Raw genomic sequence first — 26,846 nt, 5'->3', positions numbered from 1 at the left:
CAGATAAACAGAGGGCGATATTTAGTGTAAGCATGTTCCAAACACTGCAGATTATTTGCTAAATCTGGCAGCCTTACATGGGAGTACCTGGGGGAAGCATACAGCAGCAGAGGGACAGCAAGTTCAAGGTCAGTCTGGCATAGCAGGAGGGGAGTGAAAGGCAAGGAGAATGTGGAAAGTCCCAGAGGAAGCAGGGGCGAGTTGATCCAAGGCCCTCAGGGCCAGGAACCTGGAAGGATGTGGGCTTTTACTCCGAGGAGGAGAATTTTGAGATGAGTGACATGCTTTGACTTAGGTTTTAATAGGTCATTCTGGATACTGGGTTGAAAATTAGACTACAGTGGGGGGCAGGGGAAGGGTAAGAGCAGGACCAGTTAGGAGGCTGTTAATGCTCTGATGATGATTGTAATAATAACATACACCTAGACATATGCACCAAAATGTGCATTTAATTTTGGGGGAATGGGCCCTGGAGCTCCATTCATGGACTCTGCATTAAGAAAACTTGGTATACATTTATGAGAAGAAAGAAATCAGTCCTAGAAGTAAATCCTACTTACTCACTAAAAATGCCACCCTACGGAATTTGCTCTAATCACTGCATTTTCATCCTTAAAAATAAACAAATAAATAAGCTTTCATCTGAAAAAGGGCAAGGTTTCTGAAAAACATCATACTGTCGATATTACCAGTGACTATGACAACATCAAGCCAAGGACATGGAGAAACTGCCCTTTCTGAATCCAATCACGTGTGGTGCCAGGTGAGTTCTAAAACTAAGGTTTCTAAGTAGATTGAGATTTGGATTCACGGTTAATGTTTCTGTTTTTTACTGATTTATGAATAAAGGGAGGGTGTTTCAAAAGAATAAATGAAGGTAGTTGTATTCCAAAACCTCAGGGAGATACAGAATCTACTGACTCTTATTATCTACCTAATACACTTAATTTTATTGTGCAAATAAGCAAATATTTCAGAGCTATTAAACACACAATGGCAGTGTTATATGTTGTAGTTCATGCAAAAGAAAATCAATCTGTCTTTTTCAGAAGCAGTCGGCTAACAAAATCCCTTCTCCTCAGATGAAATTGCTGGTATCTGACCAATTTTTGACCTATAAAACCAGTGATTTCGGAATCAACATAATGAAAAGGTATAGAGGATAATCTCACAGTAGTCTGCCTTTCAAAAATTAAATTATATAGCTTCTCTGAAAAGAGAGAAGAAAAATTATTTTAATTATTATAGTAACTGAGTCACCTGGAGCCATGCCATAACTAGGTGAGGCTCTCCACAGAGGTGTGACATTCTCCATCCTCAACCTCTGTATTGTGTGTAAGTGAAGTTTTGGCTTTTCCTTGGCATCTTCCCTTTCTCAGGGGAAGAATTCCTGTGAAGCGCAAATCTCAATATTTAGGATCTCTGGACCTACATGTACTGTGAAATGAAAATCCAATAAAACAAGCCTGTAATGATAAAATTCCAGTCATGAGGCAGAGAGAAAAGTGCGTAAGTATATTTCCTAGGTGCACTGGACTTAGCTGAGAAACCGCTGTCCTGAGCCTTGTGAAATGTAGGATTCTGTCCCCATGCGTTTACCTCTGGGAAACCTGACCTAATGAGAGACACCTGCTTGTCTCAGGTAACCCAGCCCACAGGAGGAAGAGGTGTTGTTAAATTACCGAATTGGTCCCTTAGAGCTTCTGAACTCGGTCAGCTGGGTAATACCCGAATGGTAACCACCCTGGACTTGGATTAGCCATGCTGTCCGCTGCAAAGAGCAATTACTCTGAGAACATTCTCGTCTGCTTACAAGGAGGACCCTTTCAATGTAGCCTGGACAGTCCAAGTCGCAGGAAGGAGTTATTCCCACTGTAGTTCTGGTCTTCCGAAACCGTCTGCTTAATTTAAAACTCCACACAGCAGATTAGCACAAAGATGAATATGGAACACTAAAAAATTTTCCATGTGGAGTTTTTTTTTTTTTTTAATGCATGTCAGCACCTTCATTCTTATGGACTCACCGCTGAAAGCAACATGCTAGTAAAAACAAGTTGGGGGAAGACATGCAAGTGCAACTTCGCACATCAAGTGCCTGCTGGCCGGATTTTCCAAACGGTTTCTCAGGTCATCAGTGACTACTTCTTAGGTACATAATTTCCTTAAAGATCATCCTATGCACTGGATGTCAAACAACTCCCATCCTACGCAGCGAGCAAAGCAAAAAGACCAAAAACAAAAAACAATAAAAAAAAAACCCAACAACAACAAAACGCATGTTGCAATGGCCCCCGGGTGACTACTGGCCAGGCTTCTCCGTCCGTGAAGCTCCCCCCCACCCACCCCCCCAGATTCAATCACAGTTTACAGCAGTCCCTCTTATTTGCACAGACACAGGGAGCGTGCAAAAAGCACGGATCACCTCCGCGGATTTCACAATACGCTTTAGAGGCCAAGGAAGCAGCGCTTTCTGCCCCACTGCTCCCCGGAAAACCTCCTTGCGATTCAGGGACGGTGGGCGAGGAAGGCCGGGCGCAGGGCGCGGCGGGCTCCCCCCTGGAGCCCCGGCGGGAGGCAACCTGCTGCTTTGGGGAGAGGCAGGAGGCCTCCTCCGGCGACGGATCCCGGCCTCGCCCGGGGCTCGGGTCTCACCTGGTACGAGCAGTTGTCCTGGTGGACCATCTCCGTGCATCCTAGGGCCCACACCCCGGCGCGGCACGGCGGGGCGAGGCCGCGGGGGCGGCGCGGCGGGGAGCGGGCCCGGGGGGCGCAGGGGCTTCCCCGCGGCGGGGCACGGGCACGGGCACGGGCACGGGCACGGGCGCGGCTCGGCCGAGCAACCTGCGCGGGCCCGCGAGCCGCTCTGCGCGGGGCCGGCGCTCGCCAACATGGAGCTGCGCCGCGCCGGGGGAGGGGGCGCTCATCGCGGCACAATCAGCCAATTATACGATCGGCACAAAGAGGAGGCTCGGGCTGGGGCCGCCGTGACCTTCTGGTGCCGCGTGAAGGCGGGGAACCGATGTGGAAACACTCTGGTCCCCGCGGAAGGGAGGGAGGCCGGCGACGGAGACGGCGCCACACGGGCACGCGGGGATGCTGCGGCCGCACGCGCGGGGCCCGGGCAGCAGCATCCCGCAGGCGGCCCCGGGGCTCCTGGCGCCTCGGAACAAGGCCCTGCTGAGGCCTGACCCCCAAGGGGCGTGTTTGCGTGTTGAGTTTCGGAAGTGTTTGTCAACTTTGTAGCTCAAAGGAGGGTTATTTTGTGATTCTTTGGATCCCATCCCCCCCCCCCCCAACCTCTTGCTCCTTTTTGGCTTTGAGCTGCCTTTCAAGCCACCCACAAACCGAATGAAATAATCAGTCCTAAATTCCGTTTAGGGAGGGAGCTCCTTAAGGCAGGACAGTCGGTATCATTCATTCATTTCATGAAAAGGTGACTAAACTGCAAGTGTTTTTTTTTTAAATTTATTTATTTATTTATTTATTTATTTATTTATTTATTTAAATAAAATCTTTTTTTTAAATTTTTTTAATTTTATTTATTTATGATAGTCACATAGAGAGAGAGAGAGAGAGAGGCAGAGACATAGGCAGAGGGAGAAGCAGGCTCCATGCACCGGGAGCCTGACGTGGGATTCGATCCCGGGTCTCCAGGATCGCGCCCTGGGCCAAAGGCAGGCGCCAAACCGCTGCGCCACCCAGGGATCCCAATTTATTATTTTTTTAAGGTAAGGGTCTCTACCTAATCCAATGTCAGGACTTGAATATATAGACACCCCCATACAGGACATACGATCCTAGAGACAGATCATTCTACCTAAGAGTGTAATGGAAAGAATTCTGGACTGGGAGACGGTTGCTCAAAGGAAATACATGTTTTGGGCGTGGGTGGGGGGTGGCAGGGGGCGGACAATGTCTGAAATGCTTCGCAGAGTCATTCTGGGATTTTAGGATATATAGGAAGAAACAAGCTCTGTAAATTCTTGAAGCTAATTTAGTGACAGGAAATTAAGAAAATAAACACACACAAATAAAATTTGCTTATCTATATTATTCAGTTGCCACAGACAATTTGTTTTGTTGTTTTTTAATAAAATGGCCCTGATCACATAAATGGTACTCAGTGAAAACCTGACTGAATTTAAACCACCAAATTAAAAAAAGTCAATAGAGATGTTATTCTTAATTCATTTTTATCTATCTATATACTTCCTCAAAAACTCTTACTATTAACCACACAGTCTTCAGTATGCTACTGACAGAAAAACAAATACTTTATGCCTGAGGAATGAAATCAAGATGTTTGACAAGTTTTTGCATCAAGCCCAATCTTAAGGAAGGTGGGAATTTGTGGTAGGAATATACGGTGAAACACTTACAGTTTTGTAACAACACCTCTGTTGCTTGGGAGGAGAAAAACCAATTTTTTATAAATATTCTTAATATTCAATACTTGAGGTCCAAACAGGAGAAAAGTTTGCTACCTGAGTTCAACTCCAGGGACACGCTCACATGCATGGTTTCAGTCTCCTAGTCAGGGGAGTGAAAAAGGTGGAAAGGAAGGCCCAACTGATGATCTCACAGGTTGCTCCTTCAGCACTGGGTTCATGGGGTCCCAACGAAATGTGCTCTGGAGATGTACCCTGCAGAAGCTCACAGCCTTTCTCTGTGGAATACAGGAGAAAGATAGGTCCTGTGCCTGCAGGATTCTTTAAGCCTGTTCATTGGCAGGTGGCACAATGAAAGCTTGTTGAATGAAGCAGAAGCCTGAGCTAGATCCTGAGTCTTCTTAAATGTAGGATGAAGGAAAGGGGATGGAAACTTTTCAGGGAAAGGAAACAATATTCAGTACATCCTTGTCCCAAACTCCCATCCTTCTCTATTGAGTAATCCAACCACACAGGACAGAGAGACTTCTGGGTGGGGTGGGGGCTTGCTATATATACAACCACCGAGATAAAGATTCCGGAATCCTAAATATGTGTAAGGAAAAGTAGGTCATAGTAAAAGTTCCTTTTGCAAGCAAATAGATGAAATGAAAATCCCATACCTAATATAGAAGGCCTACCCCAACTTTCCAAGATAGAACAGCTTTAATTTCAAAGGCTGTCAAAACTACTCCAGTTACTACTTTGACAATCTATGACCTAAAGACTCAGGAACATGCTTTCGAGCTGTACAAGGCCTAAAAAGCCGCTTCCTGGACTGTTCTCTTCTGAAAACGAAAAGCTCTGGGATAGATTACATAAGCTCCTAAAAACATTTATCATGTGTTGTTAAAAAAAAAAAAAAGTCTAAACATGATCCCACACTTCACAGTTGCTGTTCCATAAATAGTGGAAGTGACTCAGAGGTGGCTCTGGGGAGAACAGATTTCTGACAATTGTATCCCAAATCCTGTCAAAAAACCCTCTCAAGCGGTATACACAAGATTAAAAAAAGTCATATATCAAGCAAGCTTCTCTTTATAGTCATTCATTGGAAAGGACTTTGTGTTACAATTTAAATTATGATTTGCTAGTACAAAAAACTTTAAACAGAAACCAGCTGTTCCAAAAACATTTTAGCTATAATAACTTACCAAACTACAGTAACACTTGTTATTTTTGGACCAAAAAATATTGGCCAACTCTTTAAGTATGGTCCATGTAGCATAGACATTCTTTTTTCTTCTTAGGTCTACACAACTTTCCTTCCCATAAAAAGTATTGGGATTCAGATTTAGATGGGACCTTAAGAGATACACTGCTGTTTTCCAGATATGGAAAATGAGGCCTAGGAAGGTTGTGACATGCTCAAGAATATAAATCCTCCTTGTCCTCAAGCAACAACAACAAGGCATCAAAGTAAGAAAAAAAAAAAAAAACCCTCCAGATTTTCTAGGTTCATTTCTTGTGAATGTGTTCTTACTAAACAATGCTAAATGAAGGCCCACTAGATTTAGAGAAATAAACCTTTTTGACTGAGCCAATGTAGGTTGGCCTCAAAATTAAAATCTATCATAAAGTAAGAGGTTTAATTATGGCGCTACCAAAATCTGAATCAAAGGTATGCTTAAAAGGAAGAAAAATTAGAGTATTTCTTGATTAAGCTATTTTTGTGCCCCTAAGCAAACTCTGGTGTCTGTAAATCCAGGAAAGTACTTTTTTCAACGGTGGCAGGTAACAGCAATAGAATGAAGGAGATTTTTGGGGTAACAAATGTAGCGATAAAAAGTCACATCTACAGGTCATGCGAACATACAGTTTCAAAGTGAATTATTGGGATTAGGGGCCAACTTGGAGGGGGCATGGGGAATTTTCTGGCACAAGCTGTGTGATTTGATAAGGGCTTGGCTTACACAGGTGGGTACATTTGCCAAAACTCATTGAACAATACATTTAAATTTCGTACATTTCATTGTATGCAAAATTTCCCTGAAAAGAATAAAAAAGGTCTGGTTAGCAAATTTTGAACTGTAGTTAATGATACGCAGGCATTTGAAGTGCATCAAATAAATGAGATGAATTGATGGACAGAGGAGATGGTTTGATGGAAAGCTGGGACAAAGCAAGTTTAGTACAACTTTACCTGTAGAGTCTGGATGGCACATAAATGATTATTCACCTGAGAACTATGCAGTCTGAAAATGTTTGTAATGAAATTTTAGGAAAAAAACAGTTATGGGGGGGTGGGGAAGATGAGCAAGGAAGCCATTGTCTTAAGCATTGTCTTAAACTTTTAAGCTTTTCCTTAGGAATTTTGGGAAAGCAGGTGGACATTTTATATAGCTTTCAGCTGTGCTTCTTTCAGGACGATGGAAAAAAGGGAATTATAAGAAAAATAATTTCTGGCCACATCGAGGATACTAGGTCCTTGAAGGACGCACCCAAAGAACACAATCAGCATCACCAAGACAACAAACCTTAGAAAACGGCTCTTTAGTGTACAAACTACTTTCCTCAACACTTCCCTCAATTCTTACAACCTGGTAGTTGAAACGGATTTCTATTCTGTGGCATGTGAAAAAGTGTTTCTGTCCTGAAGGAGACTGGTAAGAGGAATAAGGCAGTACACACATGATTGTATGTAACGATGAATGGTTTATGCCTTCAAAGAGATCTTGTTGTCTGCTCATTAGGAATTCGGGGGAAGGAGATAACTCTCAGGGTAAGCCAGGAGGCTGCAATAATCTTGCTCATTTGGTTGTTCACTTCTTGAATATCTATCTTTTCTACTTCTAGATTAACGTTAAGTTTCCTTAGAACTTGGATCTTGCTTGGTTTATTCAGTGTTAATATCCCCAGCATTTGAAATAGTACCTGGTACATAACGGGCATTCAATCAATATTTTTTAAATGAATGTATAAATGACCATGACCTTCAGAAAGTCACCTCATTGATCTCCGGCCTCAGTTTCCTCTTCTAGCAATTGAGGATGTTAATTCCTTGTTCATTGGATTGCTGACAGGATGAAATGAGAATAACATGTAGAACAGTTCTTAGGTGCTCAGGAGAGGAACAGAAATGGATTTTCCCCCCTCTCCTAATAAAAGCAATGCAACAGGTCAAGAACAAAGAGAGGCCTGAATGATGGAGGTGATAGTGGGAATAGAAAAGAAGAGACAGCGACTCATTGCATGAGACACCGTGAAAAAGCGAACTGATGTATCCGGCCAGTGATCTGATGTGGGGAGTGAACAAGACAAAGAGTCATGAGGCTTTGAGACCAAGGCTGGAGGAAGACTGGAGCTATGCAAAGGAACAGGGAAGTCAGAAAGGGGACCTTGTTCTGAGGTGGGGGTGGGGGTTGGGCTGCGGTAATGAGTTATTTTCTTTTTCCCCATAAAGTTCTGAGTTGAAGGTATAGGGGGCAACTGGGGATGTAGAGAGAAGTCAGGCCAACAGGTAGAATTCTTTTTTTTTCAGGGAAAGGATAATTGAGCTGTAGAAAATTAGATGAAGGGAGAGACTGTAGAGACAGGGCTAGTAAGAAACAAAGACATCCCTGTGGTAAACATGATAATGACTTGCCAAAGTATGTATGTCCTGACCCCCACCCAGGAAAGGGGAATTGAGGTGGCCAATCTGCTGACCTTGAGATGGGAGATTATCCTGGTTTTCTAAATGGGTCCAATGTCATCACAAGGGTCCTTAAAAGTAAAAGGAGGAGGCCGAAGAGGAAGAAATAGAGAGAGGGTAGTGTGAGAAAGGCTCCGCCCAGTGTTGTTGGCTTTGAGGACAAAGGAAGCACTCAGAGTGTGGGAGGCCTCTAGAAAGGGAAAGGCCTCTAAAAGGCACACAGCCCTGCTGACATGTTGATATTAGTCCCATAAGACTCCTTATGGACTTCTGACCTCCAAAACTATAAGATAATTATTTGTATTGATTTAGTCACTAAGTCAGGGTAAATTTTTATAGCACCAACAGGAAATTAATACTAATCTTGGGTGAAAGCCCATATATACAGAACAAGAGAAAGCAAAACAAGTATAGTTAACAGGGTGAGATGAAAATGAAAACCAGTGTAGTGAGGGGCTAATGGGGGGGGGGGGTTGCTGGCAGAGCTTGATTGCTTCAAATATTTTTCTGCAGGGAAGCAGATAAGACTAGTAGGTTGGAAGGTAAACACAACCAAGAGCCATTAGTTCTATTAGGAAGTCATCGGTTACTCTTGAGAGAATAATCTCAGTAGTAGTGTGTTAGGGTAGAAGCCAGGTCATAATTGGTTAAGAAGTCGAAGGACTGAGTAGAAAGCAGTTTGTAAGGAAGTTTGTTGATGAATTAGAGCATTAGGGTGGTAGATTGAGTGTATAATGGAATCAGAGTGACTGGTTGTGGCTGCTTTTTAAGACAGAGGAGACCTAAACATCTATGTGTTCAGCGGGGAAGGAGCTAGTGAGAAGGGAGAAACAGAAGGCAATGGGTGAAAAATAATCAAAAGGGCCAGGTCCTGGAGTTAGACCAGGAGCACATGGTGGGTCTTCATTCAGCCATGGACCTGAAGATATGATGAGCAAAGTTATGAAACAGTGTTGTGGAAGGAGGAGGTCATGGTGGAGATGGAGAAAGATGCAGGAGCACAGGTGGGGAGTATCTTTGGGCCGTTAAGAGGGCAGCAGGTAGTTAAGACCTGAAAGGCAAAGAGAACTTGAGTGGGATCAGAGAGTCTGGACCAATACAATACGGTGGAAAGCTTTTCCAAGAGATTTTGTAGGTAGTTTGCTGTATTACTTGAGAAGATTCAGTTAACTGTAGAAGAATAAGGAAAACAAATGGTACGGATGAAACTTATAGGAGGTGTTAAGAATAGATGACGAATATATAATAGCTTTTCAGAGATATGTGAAATGCGTAAGATGTTTAGATTTAGACAATGAGTAAGCAAGTAGACAGAGGCAGAATTCACCGTATGTGTTAAGTAAGTAATCTGGATGTGTTAGACATGGATCAAGCATGTGTGTGGGGGGCATAGAAAGACATGGAAAGAATAAAGAAGCACCTAATATTCACAACACACTAAATAGCCAGAGGCATTCAATATTTGTTAGATTGTACACTGTCCACTGGTGACATCCATTCTGGCCCATGTGTCGTCTGCCCAAGAACCGCAAATACAATCCATAGCTGCTCATCAGGAGAGGGGGCAAGCTACAGAGGAAGCCAGAGGAACTTGCCCCATGTCTCTGATAAAGCAAGTTGCCTGTCCATTGGCAGACACCTTTGTCTAATTGGGCCTCCTTTCTCAAACTTCAGCTCACAACCTTATCAATGACAGGGAAGGTGGCTGTGGCAGAAAGGCTGGACATAAAATAAGACTCAGGAAGTGTGGTCCAACATATGTCATACATCCTCATTTCCTTGCTTTTGGAGAGGCATTTTAAATTGATTCACTGAACTATGATTTGAGCATGTTGATTTGTCTGTGACTTCGGGGATAGAGTGCCTGTAATGGGCTTGGAGGCTCCTGTTGGATCAAGGTCATTTCTCACACAGCAGAGAGGATGCTTGGTATCAGGATATTCCCACATGCTCTGAGGCCCAGAAATGCGGAGTGAGAGAAGGACAAAAATGAGATGGGTTATAATGTTTTTAGCCTTATAACTATAAATAAGAAACTTACCTGGGAGTCTTACAGAACATTATAAACTAATTTACTCAAAAGTTTTGACTATTCTGACCCTGGTTACCTTTATATCAGGTATTAAAAAACAGTTTCCTGAGCAAATTATTAGTGTGAGTCAATGGTTGTCACTTCATTGTTTCTTTTTTTGAAGTATTAGAATCTGTTTTTAAAATGAAGATTGATAGGCAAAATAACAGATGTGTTTTTAATCAACAAAATTTTTAGCTCAAATTTTTAATATTTACCCATTATATCCTTTACTGGGAACATGAGGCTGTTGTGTTGTACATAAGTATTTGAAAACAGAATTTATAGATGTCAGTTAAAGTTTTATTCCAACTGTATTTTTACATTTATTTATTTATTTTGATTGCACCACATCTGGAGAATCTGGTTTCACAAAGATAAGTAGCATGGTGGCAGTCATTTTTTTTAACAGCTTATGTTGCAATCTCTGATATTTTTCATTAAATATATCTAGAAGCTTGAAAGTAAAGTAAGAAGAAATTTATTTCCAGATTGACTTAATAACAATATATAGCCACTGTTCACATTTGTCATAATGAACAGGTAAGAAAAGACACAGTGCAGTCCAACAGGTCATGTGTCTAGAACCAGACTTGCTCATTTGAGGTATGGGGCATTCACGTGGCATTGTGCTATCTACCTATTAGGCTTGATGAAGGAATGTGCCCAGTGGATTTGCTTGACCCCAACCTGGAACTGAACTGTGCTGGGCCCCTTGGGCATCTCAGATAATTTGACCTTCTTGGACACGCACAGGCATGACTTTTCAGCAAGACCAGTACAGAGATACCACCTATAAGTCAATGACACATTTCCGAGTTCAGTTTTAAGGACTGTATAAGACTACTTAACCTGGAGGGATAAATTAATATGCTGATGTCAAAAGAGGGTGGGGTAAAATACTTTGCATAGATATGAGGGAATGAATCACTACATTTGGGCTGAAATATTATATTCTTCTTACCACAGCTTTTTGGGACCACTTTTCTCCAAAAGCCTAAAGTCTCATAGACAATCTTATTTGTACTCTATTCAGAATTATTTTCACATCTCAGAACTCTTTTAATTACCAACTAGAATTTTTGGGGTACTGGGGATGAGGTATTTAGCAGCTCCAATAACAGGTGCAAGTGAACCTCTAAAAATATCTCCTGTGACCCTGGGTTTCTACAGACACAGTTTGAAACCTGATGCGTCAGGCAGTGCTATAGCAGGCAGCCTCCCTCTCCTTCTAGAATAATGCGATGGTTTATATTTCAATAGAATCTGCCAAAGTGCTTGTTTATTGGACACAGTCCTAGTCCTCTCCCCATAGTATTTTCTGGCCAATGCTGACTGAAATTTGCACGCTGTAGAAAAATAGTAACTGACTCAGATAAATTTGGGTGAAGTCTACATGGTTTCATCCCAAATTTATGTCAGTTTTTAAGGACCATTTCTTTTTGTCTCCATTTCCCAGCATTTGGAGTCCCAGAGAACAAACAGTGGCAAAAAAGTGAAAGGTAGTATAAACCTGCCAGGGCTAACACAAGACTTTCAAATAAAAATAAGTTGGTCTGTCAAGAGGAGTCAAGCCATAACTAGCACAAAGTGTGTGTGTGTGTGTGTGTGTGTGTGTGCACGCATGCACACAGGTGAAGCAGGGAGCACCATCTCCCTTCATCCTTCCAGGATTTTCAGTAGCCCAGACAGCTTCACCTACCCATACAAGTGCATGCAGCTACAGCACTCCTCGGGATCCCCCATCGGCAGAAAAGGCTGTTCATTTCTCCAAGGTGATGGTGGTTGATTTAAAACTAGGTTAACCCAGTATTAGGGAAGGCGACTGACCCTCATCTTGAGGAAAGGTGACCTCTAGTGGACAACTGTGTTTTTAAACCAGTTCCAATTGTGAATAGCATCAGAAAACAAAAATGTTAAAAAGTGTGCTTGATTGTTTTATTGGTCATTCAGTGATAATTTTAATACCAATTATAAACGTAAATACATAACTCTCCAGTGACATTAACCAAAGAGTTAAAAGTTACACTAATGCTTATACATCCACAGTTACAATCTTGGCTGCCTTTGATGGTTCTGGACTTGACAGAGCCTTGGATCAGGAGTCACAGACCTGGGTTCTGGGCTCAACTGTGCTTCTTGCTGGGCAAATGTGCTTGGACAACAGCTTCATATCTAAGGGTCTCTACTTGCTGGGACACCTGGGTGGATCAGTTAGTTAAGTGGCCAACTCTTTATTTTGGATCGGGTCATGATCTCAGGGTCCTGGGATGGAGCCCCCAGTAGAGCTCTGTGCTCAGCGGGGAGTCTGCTTGAGGATTCTCTTTCTCTCTCCTCTGCCTCCCCCCACCCTACTGCTTGCATGCATGTACTCTCTCTCTCTCTCAAATAAATTACTAACTAAATCTTTAAAAAAAAATAGAAGCCAAATGTTTGGACTCAGAAACTGTCATCTCCTTGAATCCACTACCCCCACTACTATTTTCAGGCTATCAAATAGCTATCTTTTAAAATTAAGTTTATTTTGTATCTTGAGGTTTCCAAATGAACAATAACAACAAAATTAGTATCATGGTACATATTAGCATTGGGTGAAGAGTCAACAAAAAACTACTAGATTTCAATTCAAAGTCTTCCCTCTATAAATGTAATAAGGGTAATGGCACTGATTTTTTTTTTTCATTTTTACATTGTGGAAAAAATATTTCAAAAGCTAGGACACCAGTTTGTGATGAAATTTTAGTTTATTATGAAAATTAGCCACTATTTTCAAAAGATTTATTTCAAAGAGTAAAACAAAGTACTGATGAAAAAAGAGACATAATTTATATCATGTATCTCTTCTGGAAATTGCTCATCAACTGACATATTTTCCTAGTGTGTCACTGAACACAGGAAAGAGGCATAATTGATGATTAAACTCTATTAACATAACCTCTAAGGAACTATTAAAATTCTTTAGTGGTCCTTAAATCTTCTTGTTCCCCCCCACCCCGCCTCAATACAAGAGTAATTTTGAGATGCTATTAGTTATAATGGGATTTAGTGCTTAAGAGCTTCCTTAGGTATACATTCTCTAACCAGCTTTCCTGGAGCCAGTTAAGCAACAATCTGGAATTTACAATCTAACAGTCACTTCTTAAAAGAGGTGTTTGAGTGACTTCTATTTGCTAAAAGGTAGGAAAGCAGACATTGGTCTAAAAAGTTTTTCTGAAGTGTAATAAAGATGCTAGAACTTCATATAATGATTTCATACACTTACTACTTTATCTTAAAGCTATTAAATTATGAAAGTTTCTCATCTTTTAGAAATAAATTCTTTCCGAGGGTAAAGGTACTGGTTAGGAAATTACGCACCTCGGGACAGTGGACAATGAGTGGACTCATTCTTGGAGAGGAGGCTGAAAATCCATCATGGATTATTCATAAGCAGGAAAGGTAATGTGTGCATTAATCCCGACTCTTCTAAAACTCTCTAACTTAAGCCAGTTTTCCTCTGCAAATAGCAAAGAGAGCCTCTTTCAGAAACAAAGGCTAGGCCAACAAAATGTTCACTTATTGTAAGTCCCTGGTGTTTTCATTATTTATTGAGAAAGTCAAGATAGAAAGTTCTTTTGAGTCCAATGAATCCCTATCTCCTCACTGATACCTCTCCTCTCCCTTCATCTGAGACAGTAGAATTGGCTTGTTTTCATTCTTAACAGGCAAGCAGAGAAAAAAAAAAAAAACCTTAGGAAAATAAAACACAATCCGTTATGACCAGACACCAACGCTTCCTCTGTCTCACGGCCTCTGACTTCGAGGGTAACTCTGAGGAATAGCAGCCAGCAAAAAAGGCACACATCTGCTTTGCAGACAGCACAGGAAACTTATACTGATAGTTTAAGCTACTTGTGTTTTGTTTTGAGGTTTTTAAAATCAAATCCATTTTCCAAAGGATTAGAAGTGATCTCTTTAGCAGAGCTGTCACTACAACTAAGGTGATCAGACCTCTGGACCTAATTTTAAATGGCATACATTAATCAAGCATCGTTTTAAAAGAAATTAAGCCTCATTCACTCACCCAGTCGCCCTGTTTGATAGCTTTGATAGCTTCATGCTTTTCAATTTAGTTCCCAAATTGTTATATAAAAATTGAGCGCTTGCAGCCTTACCTTTTGTGAATTTGAAAAGCACTTCTAAAAACAAAAATCAGATTATGTCACATCTTGGTTTAAAACTCTTAGTGGGTTTCCCAGCAGCACATTAGGATGAAATATTTAGCATGTAATACTAATTCTCTATCCCTCCTCCCCTAGGTCCTGATCAACGCTCCAGACCTCCTTTGCACCGCTCACAATCCTGCTCCCTTCGCTCGGGGCGTACTGGCTGCCTTTCAGTTTCCTAGAAAAGCCGAGCTCGCCCCTGACTCAGGGCCTTAGCATGAGCTATTTCTCAACCTGACCATGCCTCCCTCTTTGCCCAAGTAACTTCTCCTGCTGAAAGTTGGAGGCCTTTCCCTAGCCCCCAGTCTAAATAAAGTCTGGCCTCAAATCTAATCAGCATGTTATGTTTTCTTTCCTAGTACTTACCACAATTTGTGTGTTAATGTTGACTTGCTCCACTAGCCTGAATGGTCCATGAGAAAGCAGAGGCCATATCTACAAAGTCTACTATTACAGATCTAGCATCTAGCACAGTGTCAGGCATATCTAGTAGGTGTTCAACCAATATTTGAATGAATGCATGGAATTCTCGAAGTTCTTTCAAGTCAGAGCCTTGGGCTCCAGGGCAGGTTTTGCCTGCATGCAGCTGGTATTAGCTCAATTCATTACTGCAGTAAAGCTGGTCAAGTGCCCATCTTGTCATGTCAAGACAGTGAAGCTTCACCTGGACGGCTAATGGCTGACGGCCAGCTTGTGAGCTAAACCTTTTGGCAAGATTTCCCTCCTCGCTGTGAAGTATAGCTTTGGCAGGCTCAGTGGGGCCCCCTCACCTTGCTGATGTGTCTCAGGGCGGGGGACTGACCGGCCAGCTGAACCTGAGGGCAAATAATCATTTACAGATCCCCACATAAGGTTAACACGTTCTAAGCTGTTAATCCACCAGACTCTTGGCCCGATTTAATTCAAAATCAGTAAGAAGAAAAAAACAGCCTAATGTGTTTTCCTCCTTCTCAACTGGCTACCTTGTGTGATGGATTCTTGTTTCTTTAGGATAGCGGGGCAAAATAGCAAATAATTTGATATTGTCAACTTGTGCACCTCAAAGAAGGATACTGGTAAGAGTAAAAATAATACTTATATTTAAGGAATGCTAGTTTTCCAACTAGTCTTCTCATGAAAACAATAGGATGTAAAAATGACCAGTAGGATGGTGAACTGAGTTTGTAAAAGACCAATACTTTTATTTTTATTTTTTAAAAGATTTTATTTATTCATTTGAGAGAGTGAGAGATAGCGACAGAGAGCACAAGCGAGGGAGGAGAGGGAGAAGCAGACTCCCCATTGAGCAGAGAGCCCTACATGGGGCTCAATCCCAGGACCCTGGGATCATGACTTGAGCTAAAGGTGGACATCTAACTGACTGAGCCACCCAGGCGCCCTAGGACTGATACTTTTAAATGTGCCCACCGTAGAGGTTTAGGCTGGAGGAAAAAAGGCAAAATATATATATATTTTTAGCATGTTTACTTTCTTAGAAGAAAACAAACAAAAATGACAGCTAAGAAACAAGCAATAAGCTACAATTTAGGCTGCGGCTTCCCAGAAAGTGTTCTAATGTTTAAAGAAGAAATGCTGGATGTGGCTCAAGTCTCTCTAATCCAAATGCTCCCTCTCTGTAGAAAATACTTGCTATTGTGTATCACAGCATCATCATCGAGTATGATTTCCATAGTAAAAAAAAAAAACTACTACATTGTCAATGCTCCGGGTATCTGCTTGCCCGGTCTTGGTGACAAACTAATCTTGAATCCAGGTCAAGAGTGCATCGAGTACGGGTCTGGCACTGCTGAATCCAGAAAGCCTGTGTGGACTCTTCATTTGACACCAGTTACCATAATCCAGGTTCGATGGCTTAATCTGTGCAAGGGTTTGCTTTCCCTAGACGGTGAGAGCAATGAGGCAGGTCTGCCGTCCGCCCCCAGATAAATGATGATTCTGTCTACTATGCATCCTTGTCCTGCCCTGCCCTGCCTGCGTCACCTCACCCGAGGCTACTGCCCTCAAATGCACACACCAGAGGAAGTGGATGTCTTCTGTAAAGACAAGGGGAGACCTCCTACCTGCAGGCATGAAATACTCTCAAGGAAGGATTCAATCTTGTCTTTGGCATGAACAATAATAATTCAGTCATGCTTCACTTGGAGTTAAGAATAACTTTCAGATTTTCAACTCATTAATATGTGGAGATAATAACTTTCAGAATCCTTCTGAAAGTGATGCTAGTTCCTCAGGTTGGAAAAAAAGGATTAAAAACTGGGTGTTCATAGGTTTTTGATGAACTCGATTATTTTCTTATTTACAAATGATATGGTTAAGGTGTTTTTCATTATTTTCAGAATCCCCTTCATCACCAAAACGTTGACACATAGATGGGATAGTAAATCAAATGACCTGACCCCGCCTTGGTCATATTTTATGTTATTTGTTTTGGGAGGGGGTGCCTAGGATAAGCAGAGGGCCAGCTACATGGCTTGGGGGACCCTGTGCAAAATGAAAATAAGAACCCTTTGTTCAAAAATTAAGAATTTCAGGGTGGTAACAGCAGGACATGAAGCCAAGAGCCCTGTGTGACTTTAGAGGATACACAACCATGACGCTCATCCTGGGTGGCAGATGTGTGAAGAGAAGGGAATCGGACATAGTCATTTCGTTGGAGAATTATGTGGGTTCCTGCTTTTGGAGGAAAAAAGCATCTCTGACTTTTGGCATGTGAATACCAATGGGAAGACATAACTTCCTTCAGTATGAGTGGAGACAAAACTGAACGGGGAGGGAAAGGGGGAGAAGAGGGACATGACCTTTACGAAGCCCCTAACATATGCCAGCTGCCAGGCCTGGAGTTTTCTTGCTCTAGCATAGGATTAATTCCACAGTAGAACAGCAGAAGCTGGGGCACATGGGTGGCTCTGTGGTTGTGCGGCTGCTTTTGGCTTGGGTCATGATCCTGGGGTCCTGGGATCGAGTCCTGCAGAGCCCGCTTCTCTCTCTGCCTCTCTCTGTGTGTCTTTCATGAATGAATAAATAAAGTTTTTAAAAAAAGAATAGCAGAAGCTAATGGAGGCCAATGATGAATTTAAGCTTAGAAAGAGCAGGTTAATGAATGGATGCAGACATGGGTAACCTGGGGGTATTTGGTAATTCTGGACGGGATTTCTTTCTTGACCCACATCCTCTGCTTAAGATCACTCACCCTCGGGCAGCCCGGGTGGCTCAGCAGTTTAGCGCCACCTTCAGCCCAGGGCCTGATTCTGGGGACCCAGGATCGGGTCCCGCATCGGGCTTCCTGCATGGAGCCTGCTTCTCCCTCTGCCTGTGTCTCTGCCTCTCTCTCTGTCTCTCATGAATAAATAAATAAATAAAATCTTAAAAAAAAAAAAAAAAAGATCACTCACCCTCACTGCAATCAGCCCAAACAAAACCCCCAGAACTCTTCCTTTGCCTCCACATTATTTGTCCTGGAGACCATCCAGTTTTAACCATAAGATCTCTTCATGCCTAGTTATGCCCCTGTTAACTCCCAGGTCACTGCTCATCTGCCTCAGTGCCTTCCTATATGGCATCCTATATGCCTTACTCCTCAGACTTCTGCCCCCGAGTCCTCTATGGCCTTTCCAGGGGGCCCTCTTCTTGGAACATTCCTTCACTGTCTTGCTTCAACAGAGCCTGAAGGCCCTGTCTCCTCTATAGTTTTCTCTCCAGCCTCCATCTTGCCTGTTGGATGGGTAGGTGTCTTCCTTGCTCCTCTCTTGCTTCCAGACAATTGTGGCTCCTCCCTAACACCCTGCTCTGACTCTCCTATCATCAGATTCCTGATACCATCCCTAATCAGCATCCCAGCCACAGTCACCTCCTCTCAGCTTACCTGCTTCATGCCCTGTAGAATCACTCTCTGATGTGAGTTCTAATTCTTGGGGATTTCCATCTTAGCTGGACATCCCTCCAAAATCTTGGCCTGTAAGTTCCTTGGCTTCCTTCCTCTTCCATTCTATCTCAGTCATAACCACTCCCATGGTCCTATCCTGACCTTACTATCATCAACAATGTCATGACCTCCAAAATTTCAGCATCAATCCTCTTATTCTCCAACAATCTCATTTTCTCACTCCAGCCAACTCTCTCTAGTATTCTAATTCCAATGATTCTTCAAGCGCACTAGGCCCTACACCCCATACACTGCCCATCTTCCTCCCACCCCTCAGTCCCATCATGTCCTTCCTTCTCTCTCTACACACCTCCGATTCCATGGCCCATCCTTATAACCACCAACTTCATACTCAGTTAAATCCCAACTGTGATTAAATTTAGCTCTTTGCTACCCTGTGCCTATTTCCAAGCTGATAAATGTGGATAGAAAAAAGTATACAACCACATTCACTTTAAATTCATGACTGCTTACCCCAAGTGTGCCCTTGGCACTGTCTGGTGTCCTCTATATTTCCCTAGTCCATTCACTCCCACACTCTCCTAGACAACCACAACACTTCCTGAAAGAGTCGGCCAGACTTACTGTCTACATTTCCTTCTGCCCTTTTATTCTCTTTTGAACACCCTCCAGTCAGTTTTGTTTTCCCCATGCCACTGACATGGCTACACCTTCCTAAATCCCAAGATCAATTTCCAGTCTTCCTCACACTAGATCTATGAGCACTTCTTAGCATTTATTCTATAGTTGGTTTCCAAGACAACATTCTCTTCTGGCTCTTTTCCTGTGTTAAAACCTGCCCTCGACTGATCCCTCCCTGGTTCGTCTACCTTTAGCTACAGGAGCTGTGCTCTTCAATATGGTAGCCACTGGTTGCATGTGGCTACTTAAACTAAAATTTCAAAAAAACTACAAATTCAATTCCTTAGTTGCACTAGTCTTGTTTAGAGTGCTCAATAGCCACTTGTGTTTGGAAGGAGCACATGGAGAACATTTCCATCACAGAAAGTTCTATTGGACAGTGCTACATTAGAATACCCAAGGCCCAGTTCTTGGGTTTGTCCTTTATCTGGAACTCGCTCTCTTGGAAATGTCATCCAGTTTCTTGATTGATGACTCCAAAATTTATACCTCTAGCTTGGCCTGATCCCTTTACTCAGATTCCTTCATCTGACGGCAAACTCACCATTTCCACTTGCCTGTTTAATAGATATCTTAAATTTATTATGCTTAAAACGAACTCCCACCTTCCCAACACCTGACTCCTGCAAAGTCTTCACCTGCAGTCTTCCCCATTTTTGGTAAATGACAGCTCTAAACTTTCAGAAGATCAGGCCTAAAATCTGGGGGTCATCCATGACTCTTCCCTGTCTCTCATACCCTACAGTCTACCAGCAAATCTTCTTTGGCTGAAAATTCAAATATATCCAGAATCTGCCCACTTCTCACCATTTCCACTGCCATGATTCTGTTCTGGACCACCATCATCTCTCACTTGGATTATTGCAAAGGTCTTCCATCCAGACTTTCTGTTTCTGTCCTTCCAACCACCCTTACCTGGGTAAATTCTCAACAAAATACCCAGAATACTTCTAAAAGGTAATCTGATTATATCATTTCTCAGGTTTGCTCAAAACATTTTAGAGTCTTCATCTCATTCACAGTAGATGCCAAAGCCCTGCTAAGAACTTGCAGAGATTTCTATAATCTTACTCCTGGCACCCACAGGACCTGTTCTTCCCTTCCTCTGGCCCTTGCCGGAAAGCCCTCTTCAATACCTTGATGAACCTCAGCACTCTCTTACCTTAGGGCCTTTGTACTCTCTGCTTCTGACTGGAACTCTCTAACCCTGGATAAGCCTGTGACCTGCTATCATGCTTTCTCAAGATCTCTCCTCAAATGTTGCCTGAGCATTGAGGTCTCTCCCCTGACCACCCTATCTAAAATTCTTAATTGCCACCTCCCCCTACCCCCACACTCCCTACCCCCGGCCTCTGCTTTGTCTTCTTCGGTAGTACTGACCACATTTAAAATACTACACACATTTTTGACTGTTTACTGTTTCACTCCCAGTATCATATCAGCTCTAGAATAGCAGAGACTTCATTTTGTTTACAAGCTGTCCCCAGCATCTAGAAAATTAACCGTAGCAGTCACCTGAATGAACATTTAGGAGTGAATGATCAAAGAGAGGCACATATTTTCTTTCTTTTCTTAGTTTTCCTCAGGTTTCAGTTACTTTGTCCTAGTAACTTCCTCTACCCCTTTAGGGTAAAATTCCCTTAATTTCAGGCAGACTGAAAGCTAAAGGTTTTAAGATGCTCTATATTGATACTTGCATTTCACACACACACACACACACACACACACACACACACACACACATTTTTTTTAAGCATAACTTGTCTGTAACTGTAATTTTTAGAAATTTTAATCATTTCCTTCCCTAGGAACATATCATAATTTCAAGTGTTTAGTCTTGGTGTCTGACTTAAGCAGTAGAATTTCCTAATACTCAATCCAATTAAGGCAGATGCAGTGGGGAAAAGGCAAAAACACATCGATTCTAAAACTGGTCCTGCTCTCTTCTTCTAAGAAAAAAATCACTTCAAATATAGAATTAAGCTTAGATCCTCCTGGATCTATAGAAGACTTTTTACAGAGTGCCCACCTGGAGTGTGGTCAGAGATCTGGGAATGGCCAACAGCAGAGTTCTCCAGGTTGCCAGACGACCCTGATAATTAGTACAGCTTTCGTTCAAACCTGGGAATAGCTGGCTGAGCCCGACCAGGATCAACTGGCCCAGGCAGAGAGGGCTCCCAGGACCTAATGACCTGAGCCATCTGTCCTGGGACTGAGAATACCAGGCAGCAGGCTAATCCCCACCCTGAGGCTCAGGCCTCATCTAGGGCTACAGCAGGAGAAAAGTATGAGGAGGGGCAATCTCTGGGAGAGCCCCAGGTACCTGGCCTCAGCCTTCTGGTGGCCTCTCTTAGGTCACTGGCCTACAAGATAAAGAGTGGGAGGCAGATTCTAGATCAAGCGCCTGGCTTACATCAGAGTGTTATCAAAAGGAAAAGCTGTATTATCTGTACATTTTCCAGTCCCTGTAAATTCCTTGGAAAAGTAAAGATTTGTCAGCTATGCAAATAATCATTTCCTTAGGAGGCAGTTCAGGGGTGGGGAAATGTTTTCTTAACTGAAGCTGCTGGGTGGTAAGGGCATTCAAGTGACAGTCAGACAGAAAAGGCAGTCTCAAGTGGTGGTGTGTGTTTGTTTTCTGTTTCATTTTGTTTTCCTCAGAAGATTGGAGAGAGTAGGGTGGCTTTATAACACGTCCCAAATTCTTTGATGCTCTTCCTTTAATGAAGCGGAACCTAATTCCCTTCTGCCTGAGTGAGGGCTGGACTTAGTGACTTTCTTCCATAGAAAAGGAAAGCAGAAGCTACACACCAGCCACCTTGGAGACGAGGTTTAGAAAGACACATCTGCTTCCTCTCTTTTATTCTCTTTCTTCCAATCACTGGTACTGGGGGAAGTTGACCACTATGCTGTAAGGCCACTCAAGGAACCTATGGAAAGGGCCACATGGTGGGGGAATGGAAGCCTCCAGCCTCCATCCACATGACTGAGCCAATTAGCAAGAGGACCCACTCAAGTCTTCTGGGCCTGCTGCTCCGATGGACATTCTGACTGTGACCCCAGGAGAAACTCTATGCCAGAACTACCCTGCTAAGTGGCTCCCAGACTCCTGACCATCAGAAATGGCGAGATAATAAAAGTTTGTTGTTTTAAACTGTTCAATTTTATGGTAAATGGTTACATAGCAATAGATAACTAAGACAGAGGGTAAGGACCACACAATTAAACTTTTTTCATCTTTAAATTAAGAACTTGAAACATAGAACTTTTTTTATAATTAGCCAAATTTTAATTTGCCAGAAAGGAAAAGGACTTACGACATCTGCACTGGGCAGAACTGGGCAGGGCCTCTAAGTCGGTCACACCTGATCCTGCTTGGTGACCTTTGTCCGGAAACAGGGCTTCTCTAAGCTTCAGTGCTTTCTCAGTGTGGTTATGGGGGCTGCGTGAGCTCAAGGGAGCAAAGCCCTTGGCCCGGGGGGGCCGACAGCAGGGATTCCTGTACCCTAGGCTGGCCTGCAGATGCACAAAGGCCCAGCAGACTCCTAGATAGTGCTCTGCCCACAGCTCCACACTGCCCCTTCCTGGGGAAGAGGATATGAATTCGAGGTGCTAAGAGAGAAGACAGCAGAGAAAAGCTAATGGCAAGCGATGCAGGAGGTTTACAAGTGGTCAGCCCTGCTACACTACTTGTCCACTCTTTTCCACGTGAGTTTTGAATCTGAGTGTTACTCTCCCCACTTTAAAGCATAACCACCTATTGTTTCCAGCTTTCCAACTACTTTCTACCCTTAGGACATCAGTGTTAGACATAGCACTCTGACGGGGGCCACGTGATGGAGCACTGAAGGTACTGCTTTGGTGTAAAATGCTTTCTTTATTTTGCATCCTCTGAGGATGAGTGAGATTTTCACACAATGGCCACTTACTCCTATGTGCACGCTTCTGGGCTGCTGGAGTTTAATATACATGGACTTTACACTCTTGCTCATCACCATTGACTGCGTAGTCTGATGTTAGGGTGTATGTCTCAGCTTCAGTTGGCTTCAGCTGAATATAGTTGTGGAAGGTCTCACCATCAGATGAATGAGGGGACTGCGTGTTTATTTTATATTCAGGTTCTTAGACTGTAGCACATTGGAAGTACATGTGTATAAAAACAGAAAATCCAAACAATAAGGGCCCTAAAGAGTCTGGAAGACCATATTTTGAGGCCATTCAAAACCAAGGCATAGAGGCTACAAATGGCAGAAAATAGCAACAAAAGTACAAGTGAGGAATACAATCAGGAGCTGATAGCTTACTGAAGTCCTCCACTTACTCAATTCTTCCACTATTGTCATCTACTTGAAAAGAAGTATTAATCTACTGAGTAATTCACCGTAGGGTCACTTGGGTTAACTTAAGTCTGATCTAATCAGTAGTAAGAAGGTGTTCCTTTTAAAGTAATCCGTGAAGAAAATAAGCCGAATTGTAGGCATTTTTAAAAAGGTAGCCACAGGGCAGCCCTGGTGGCGCAGCGGTTTAGCGCCACCTGCGGCCCAGGGCACGATCCTGGAGACCCGGGATCGAGTCCCACGTCGGGCTCCCTGCGTGGAGCCTGCTTCTCCCTCTGCCTGTGTCTCTGCCTCTCTCTCTGTGTCTCTATGAATGAATAAATAAAATCTTAAAAATAAAAAAATAAAATAAATAAAAAGGAAGCCACAGAAGGACAGATATGGGCATCTAGAATGGCCACACACAAAGTTGGAAAATTACTAAGCACTTCTCAAAGTCTTTGGTTTCAGGGAAAGAAGGACACAACTCAGTGTCCATGTTGCTTTATGGGACACTTAAGGTTATTAGAATCTTCTTGGTGCTATTTTCACTGATGATGCCCTGGTGCCCACTTTGCCTTTTCAGACCTTACCAGCCATGCATGGCAGTCATTCTTAATCCACAAAGAAAATTATTTACCTAGCATGAGTTACATTCTTGATGTCCATGAGCTGCTGTTGGCTTAGTTTTATTCCTCATAGTATTTAATTCCTTCACTTGTCGATATCATTCCTTGGTTTATTGAGTGCTTAAGATAAAGCAGGCATGTTAACAGTCCAAGGAGTACAGAGGTGAAATAAGATGCATCCTTGCTTTCAAGGTGCAGACAGACACATAAACAGACAACTACACATTACAGATTGATATGATTTAGACAGAATATATATAACTGGTTAGTCTGGGAAAGATTTTCTGGAGTGGGTGATGGCTGAGCTCCAGTGACGGGTAAGGGTTAACTTGGCAGTTAAAGGACAGAGCAAGCAGGTTAGAGAAGACATTTTAGGCAGAAGGTACAGCAAAGGGATGGGGGCTAAAAACAGCATGAATTAAGCAGTTCAGCAGATTGGTTTTGATAGACCATAAGAGAATAGCAAGAAATGAAACCTTAAGAGATAAGTAGGATCCAGACATGGGAGGCCTCTAATGCCACATTTAGGGGTTTAGGCTTTGCCCTGAGGAATTCATTAATGGTTTTGAGAAGGAGACCTACCTGAACACGTAGACAGGTAGGTAAACTGGGGGGAGGGGTTTAAAGGATACAGGACTGGAGGCAAGGAGACCAGGTAGGAGAAGCTGTGCATGAGAATTAATAGCATTTGTAGAATGGCAGTGGTAGTTGTGATGGGGAGGGGGGTGATCTGAGACACATTTAGAAGGCAAAATTGGCAAGACTTAGTGACTGAGTGGTCATGAATATCACGGATATGATGGTGGAGGCCACTGCCATTATCTGAGAGTCTGCACAGACTCAAGTCAGAGGAGAAGATGATGATGATGAATTTGTTTTGAACATGCTGCATTTGGGATGGTTTTTGATTTATTTATTCTCCGACTGTCTTCAACAGGCAAAGGAATGTATAAGTTAAACTATGGTCTAAAATAAAGGTAGCAAGTAATATATTAATGGATGTTATGGATTAGTGATCCATCAGAGCGTACTTGCTCAGACAGTCCAAACACAGCTTCAGCATCCTTCTCAACACATTGTTTTGTTCCTGCAAGGCAGCCACCAGATGTTTCAGCACATCAGGGTAGCTACTACCCATTCAATGAAGAGTGCATGTACTGGAATCCGATGTTTCTTCCCAATCGAAAAACTTGAAAGAGTACCATTCTTTAAAAGATATATGTCATGAATTGGAGGATACCTAGACAATTAAATAAGCAAGACCACATTGATCTTGAGTACCAAAGTCAATGGGAAGTCTTAACAATTTCTGAGAGATTCCTTAGTTGGAGGTCAAGGCAGGGTGGGCCATGGTTAATTCATATAATCTGATTTAACATTTACTAACTGCCTATGCAAGGGACCAGGGTTTCTCAGTATGACTTTAACAGGACACAAGCCTAGTAGATGCTTCCTGGAAGGTGTTAGAAGTGGGGAAAGGTCTTTCTGAGGAGTTAGAGTAAGAGGATTTAGATTATATCCTCTTCCTTGAGACTCCAAGACACAGCAACATATTAAGGACTAAGAAATCCTACAGTAAAGGTCTCCCTTTACTTAGTTTAGCCTAGCATCACTCAGTTATTTTGGCCATGTAAGCCTCATGTCACGTGATACCAATGAATTGCCTCTGAAATAAGGAGTATTTCAATCCCCAAAACATACCCATTTTCCAAATGAGCCAGAGAAGCTTTAAAATCACATAAGAATAAAGTTGGCAAGGGAGATCCTAAATTCTTATTTTCCCTTTCTGACTTCAGGGCACAGTTCATAGGATCAGATGAATGGGCAGTAAATGTTCAGGATCTGGGCTGAGATCTAAATGACATATTCACCTTACCAAGGGAATGTCAGGGTCAGCGCCAATATTCTCACTGGGGATATGGGGATTCTGGGGTGTTCTCCATCAAGCCTGATTGATGCCTCATCCTGTTTTTCAAAGTCCTCTACCATTGGGCCCTGTTTTCTAGCTCCTATAAAACACTCTATTCCATTTATTCTCTGCTACGGTCTCGAGAAGAATTCTGGCCTTTAGGCCTTTGTTCATGACATTTTGGCTTCTTGGAAACCTTAGAGATCATTCGGCACAGATTGGTTCCCCAGGAAGTTGACTGAGGTGGAGGTCACCAGCAGGAACTTTATCGAGGAGCACACTGGGAACCTACAGCAGGGAGGGGCCGGAGAAGTAATACAGGGCAGGAGGAGAAGCTGGCTTCTGATGCAGCCGCAGGAAAGCCTAGCTGATCCTGTAAGGGAGCTCTGGGGCTAGGCTGGCCCTTCAGAGTTGACCCAAGTTGGGAGAAAGAGGCCAGGCCGTTATGTCCCAGCATCAGTCAGGCATTAGATATGGGCTTTTCTTCAGAAGGACATGTGACCTTGGGCAAGGCAGCTCTCTTTGGCCGTGGGCAATCCTCAAAGAGGCTCCCAGATGAGAACTGTTGCCTGCTAACATTCCCAGAAGCTGGGGGGGAATGAGTGCTCCACTTCTGAAGGAGGGTGGGGTGGTGTCATGGCTCTGGGCTGCCTAATAATATCCTCTGCATTGTTCAGGCCGTGTTCTCTTACTCAGTTCCTCAGGTCCAGATAGTTGTCCGCATTCTGTAGATGCCAATAGAGCTTTGTGTCTGGGCTGTGGGCTCCTCACACTAACTTTACTTTTAGCCTGTTTCATGGGTTTTACCTCGCTACCTAGACTGTAGAGCCTCCCAAAAGTTTTATATTTCCCTTGTGTCATTAGCAGGGTTTAAGAAAATGATCAATAATCACTATTAAATGAAGCAGAAAGGGTAAGGGATCTGGAGCCTGAACTCCTAATTTTAAATCCCAGGATTGCCACATATGGATGTATAAAGTTATGCACGTCATTTAATGTCTGTGAGGCTTAGTTTCATCATTTATAATGTGGGAATAATAAAAACCCTTATTTTACCAAAGCTCCAGGGTTGCTGTGAGAATAATAAAATG

The 26,846-nt window shown here is 42.8% G+C and overlaps 1 protein-coding gene and 1 long non-coding RNA gene across 12 annotated transcripts in view; one reads left to right on the top strand and one right to left on the bottom strand.

Moving 5' to 3' along the window:
* Nucleotides 1-26,846, bottom strand: part of SCHIP1 (schwannomin interacting protein 1) — a 711,518-nt gene that overhangs the window by 49,940 nt on the left and 634,732 nt on the right. The window contains exon 1 of one of the 11 annotated variants that reach the window (XM_025425400.3): nt 2,653-2,917. The exons of the other annotated variants lie outside the window; for them this stretch is intronic. Coding sequence (XP_025281185.3) covers nt 2,653-2,682 — 30 coding nt within the window. The 5' untranslated portion in view covers nt 2,683-2,917. Of the gene's footprint in view, nt 1-2,652; nt 2,918-26,846 lie in introns of those variants that run through there. 11 annotated transcript variants of the gene reach the window in all.
* Nucleotides 15-14,670, top strand: LOC112645856 (uncharacterized). The gene is made up of 3 exons (XR_003127293.2): nt 15-128; nt 652-763; nt 14,431-14,670. It is a non-coding gene; the product is annotated as an uncharacterized LOC112645856 (long non-coding RNA).

This window comes from Canis lupus, chromosome 34 (genome assembly GCF_003254725.2).
Source record: "Canis lupus dingo isolate Sandy chromosome 34, ASM325472v2, whole genome shotgun sequence".
NCBI classification, from domain to species: domain Eukaryota; kingdom Metazoa; phylum Chordata; class Mammalia; order Carnivora; family Canidae; genus Canis; species Canis lupus.
Note: the sequence above shows the minus strand (reverse complement) of the source record. Positions and strands in the feature narration are given on the sequence as shown.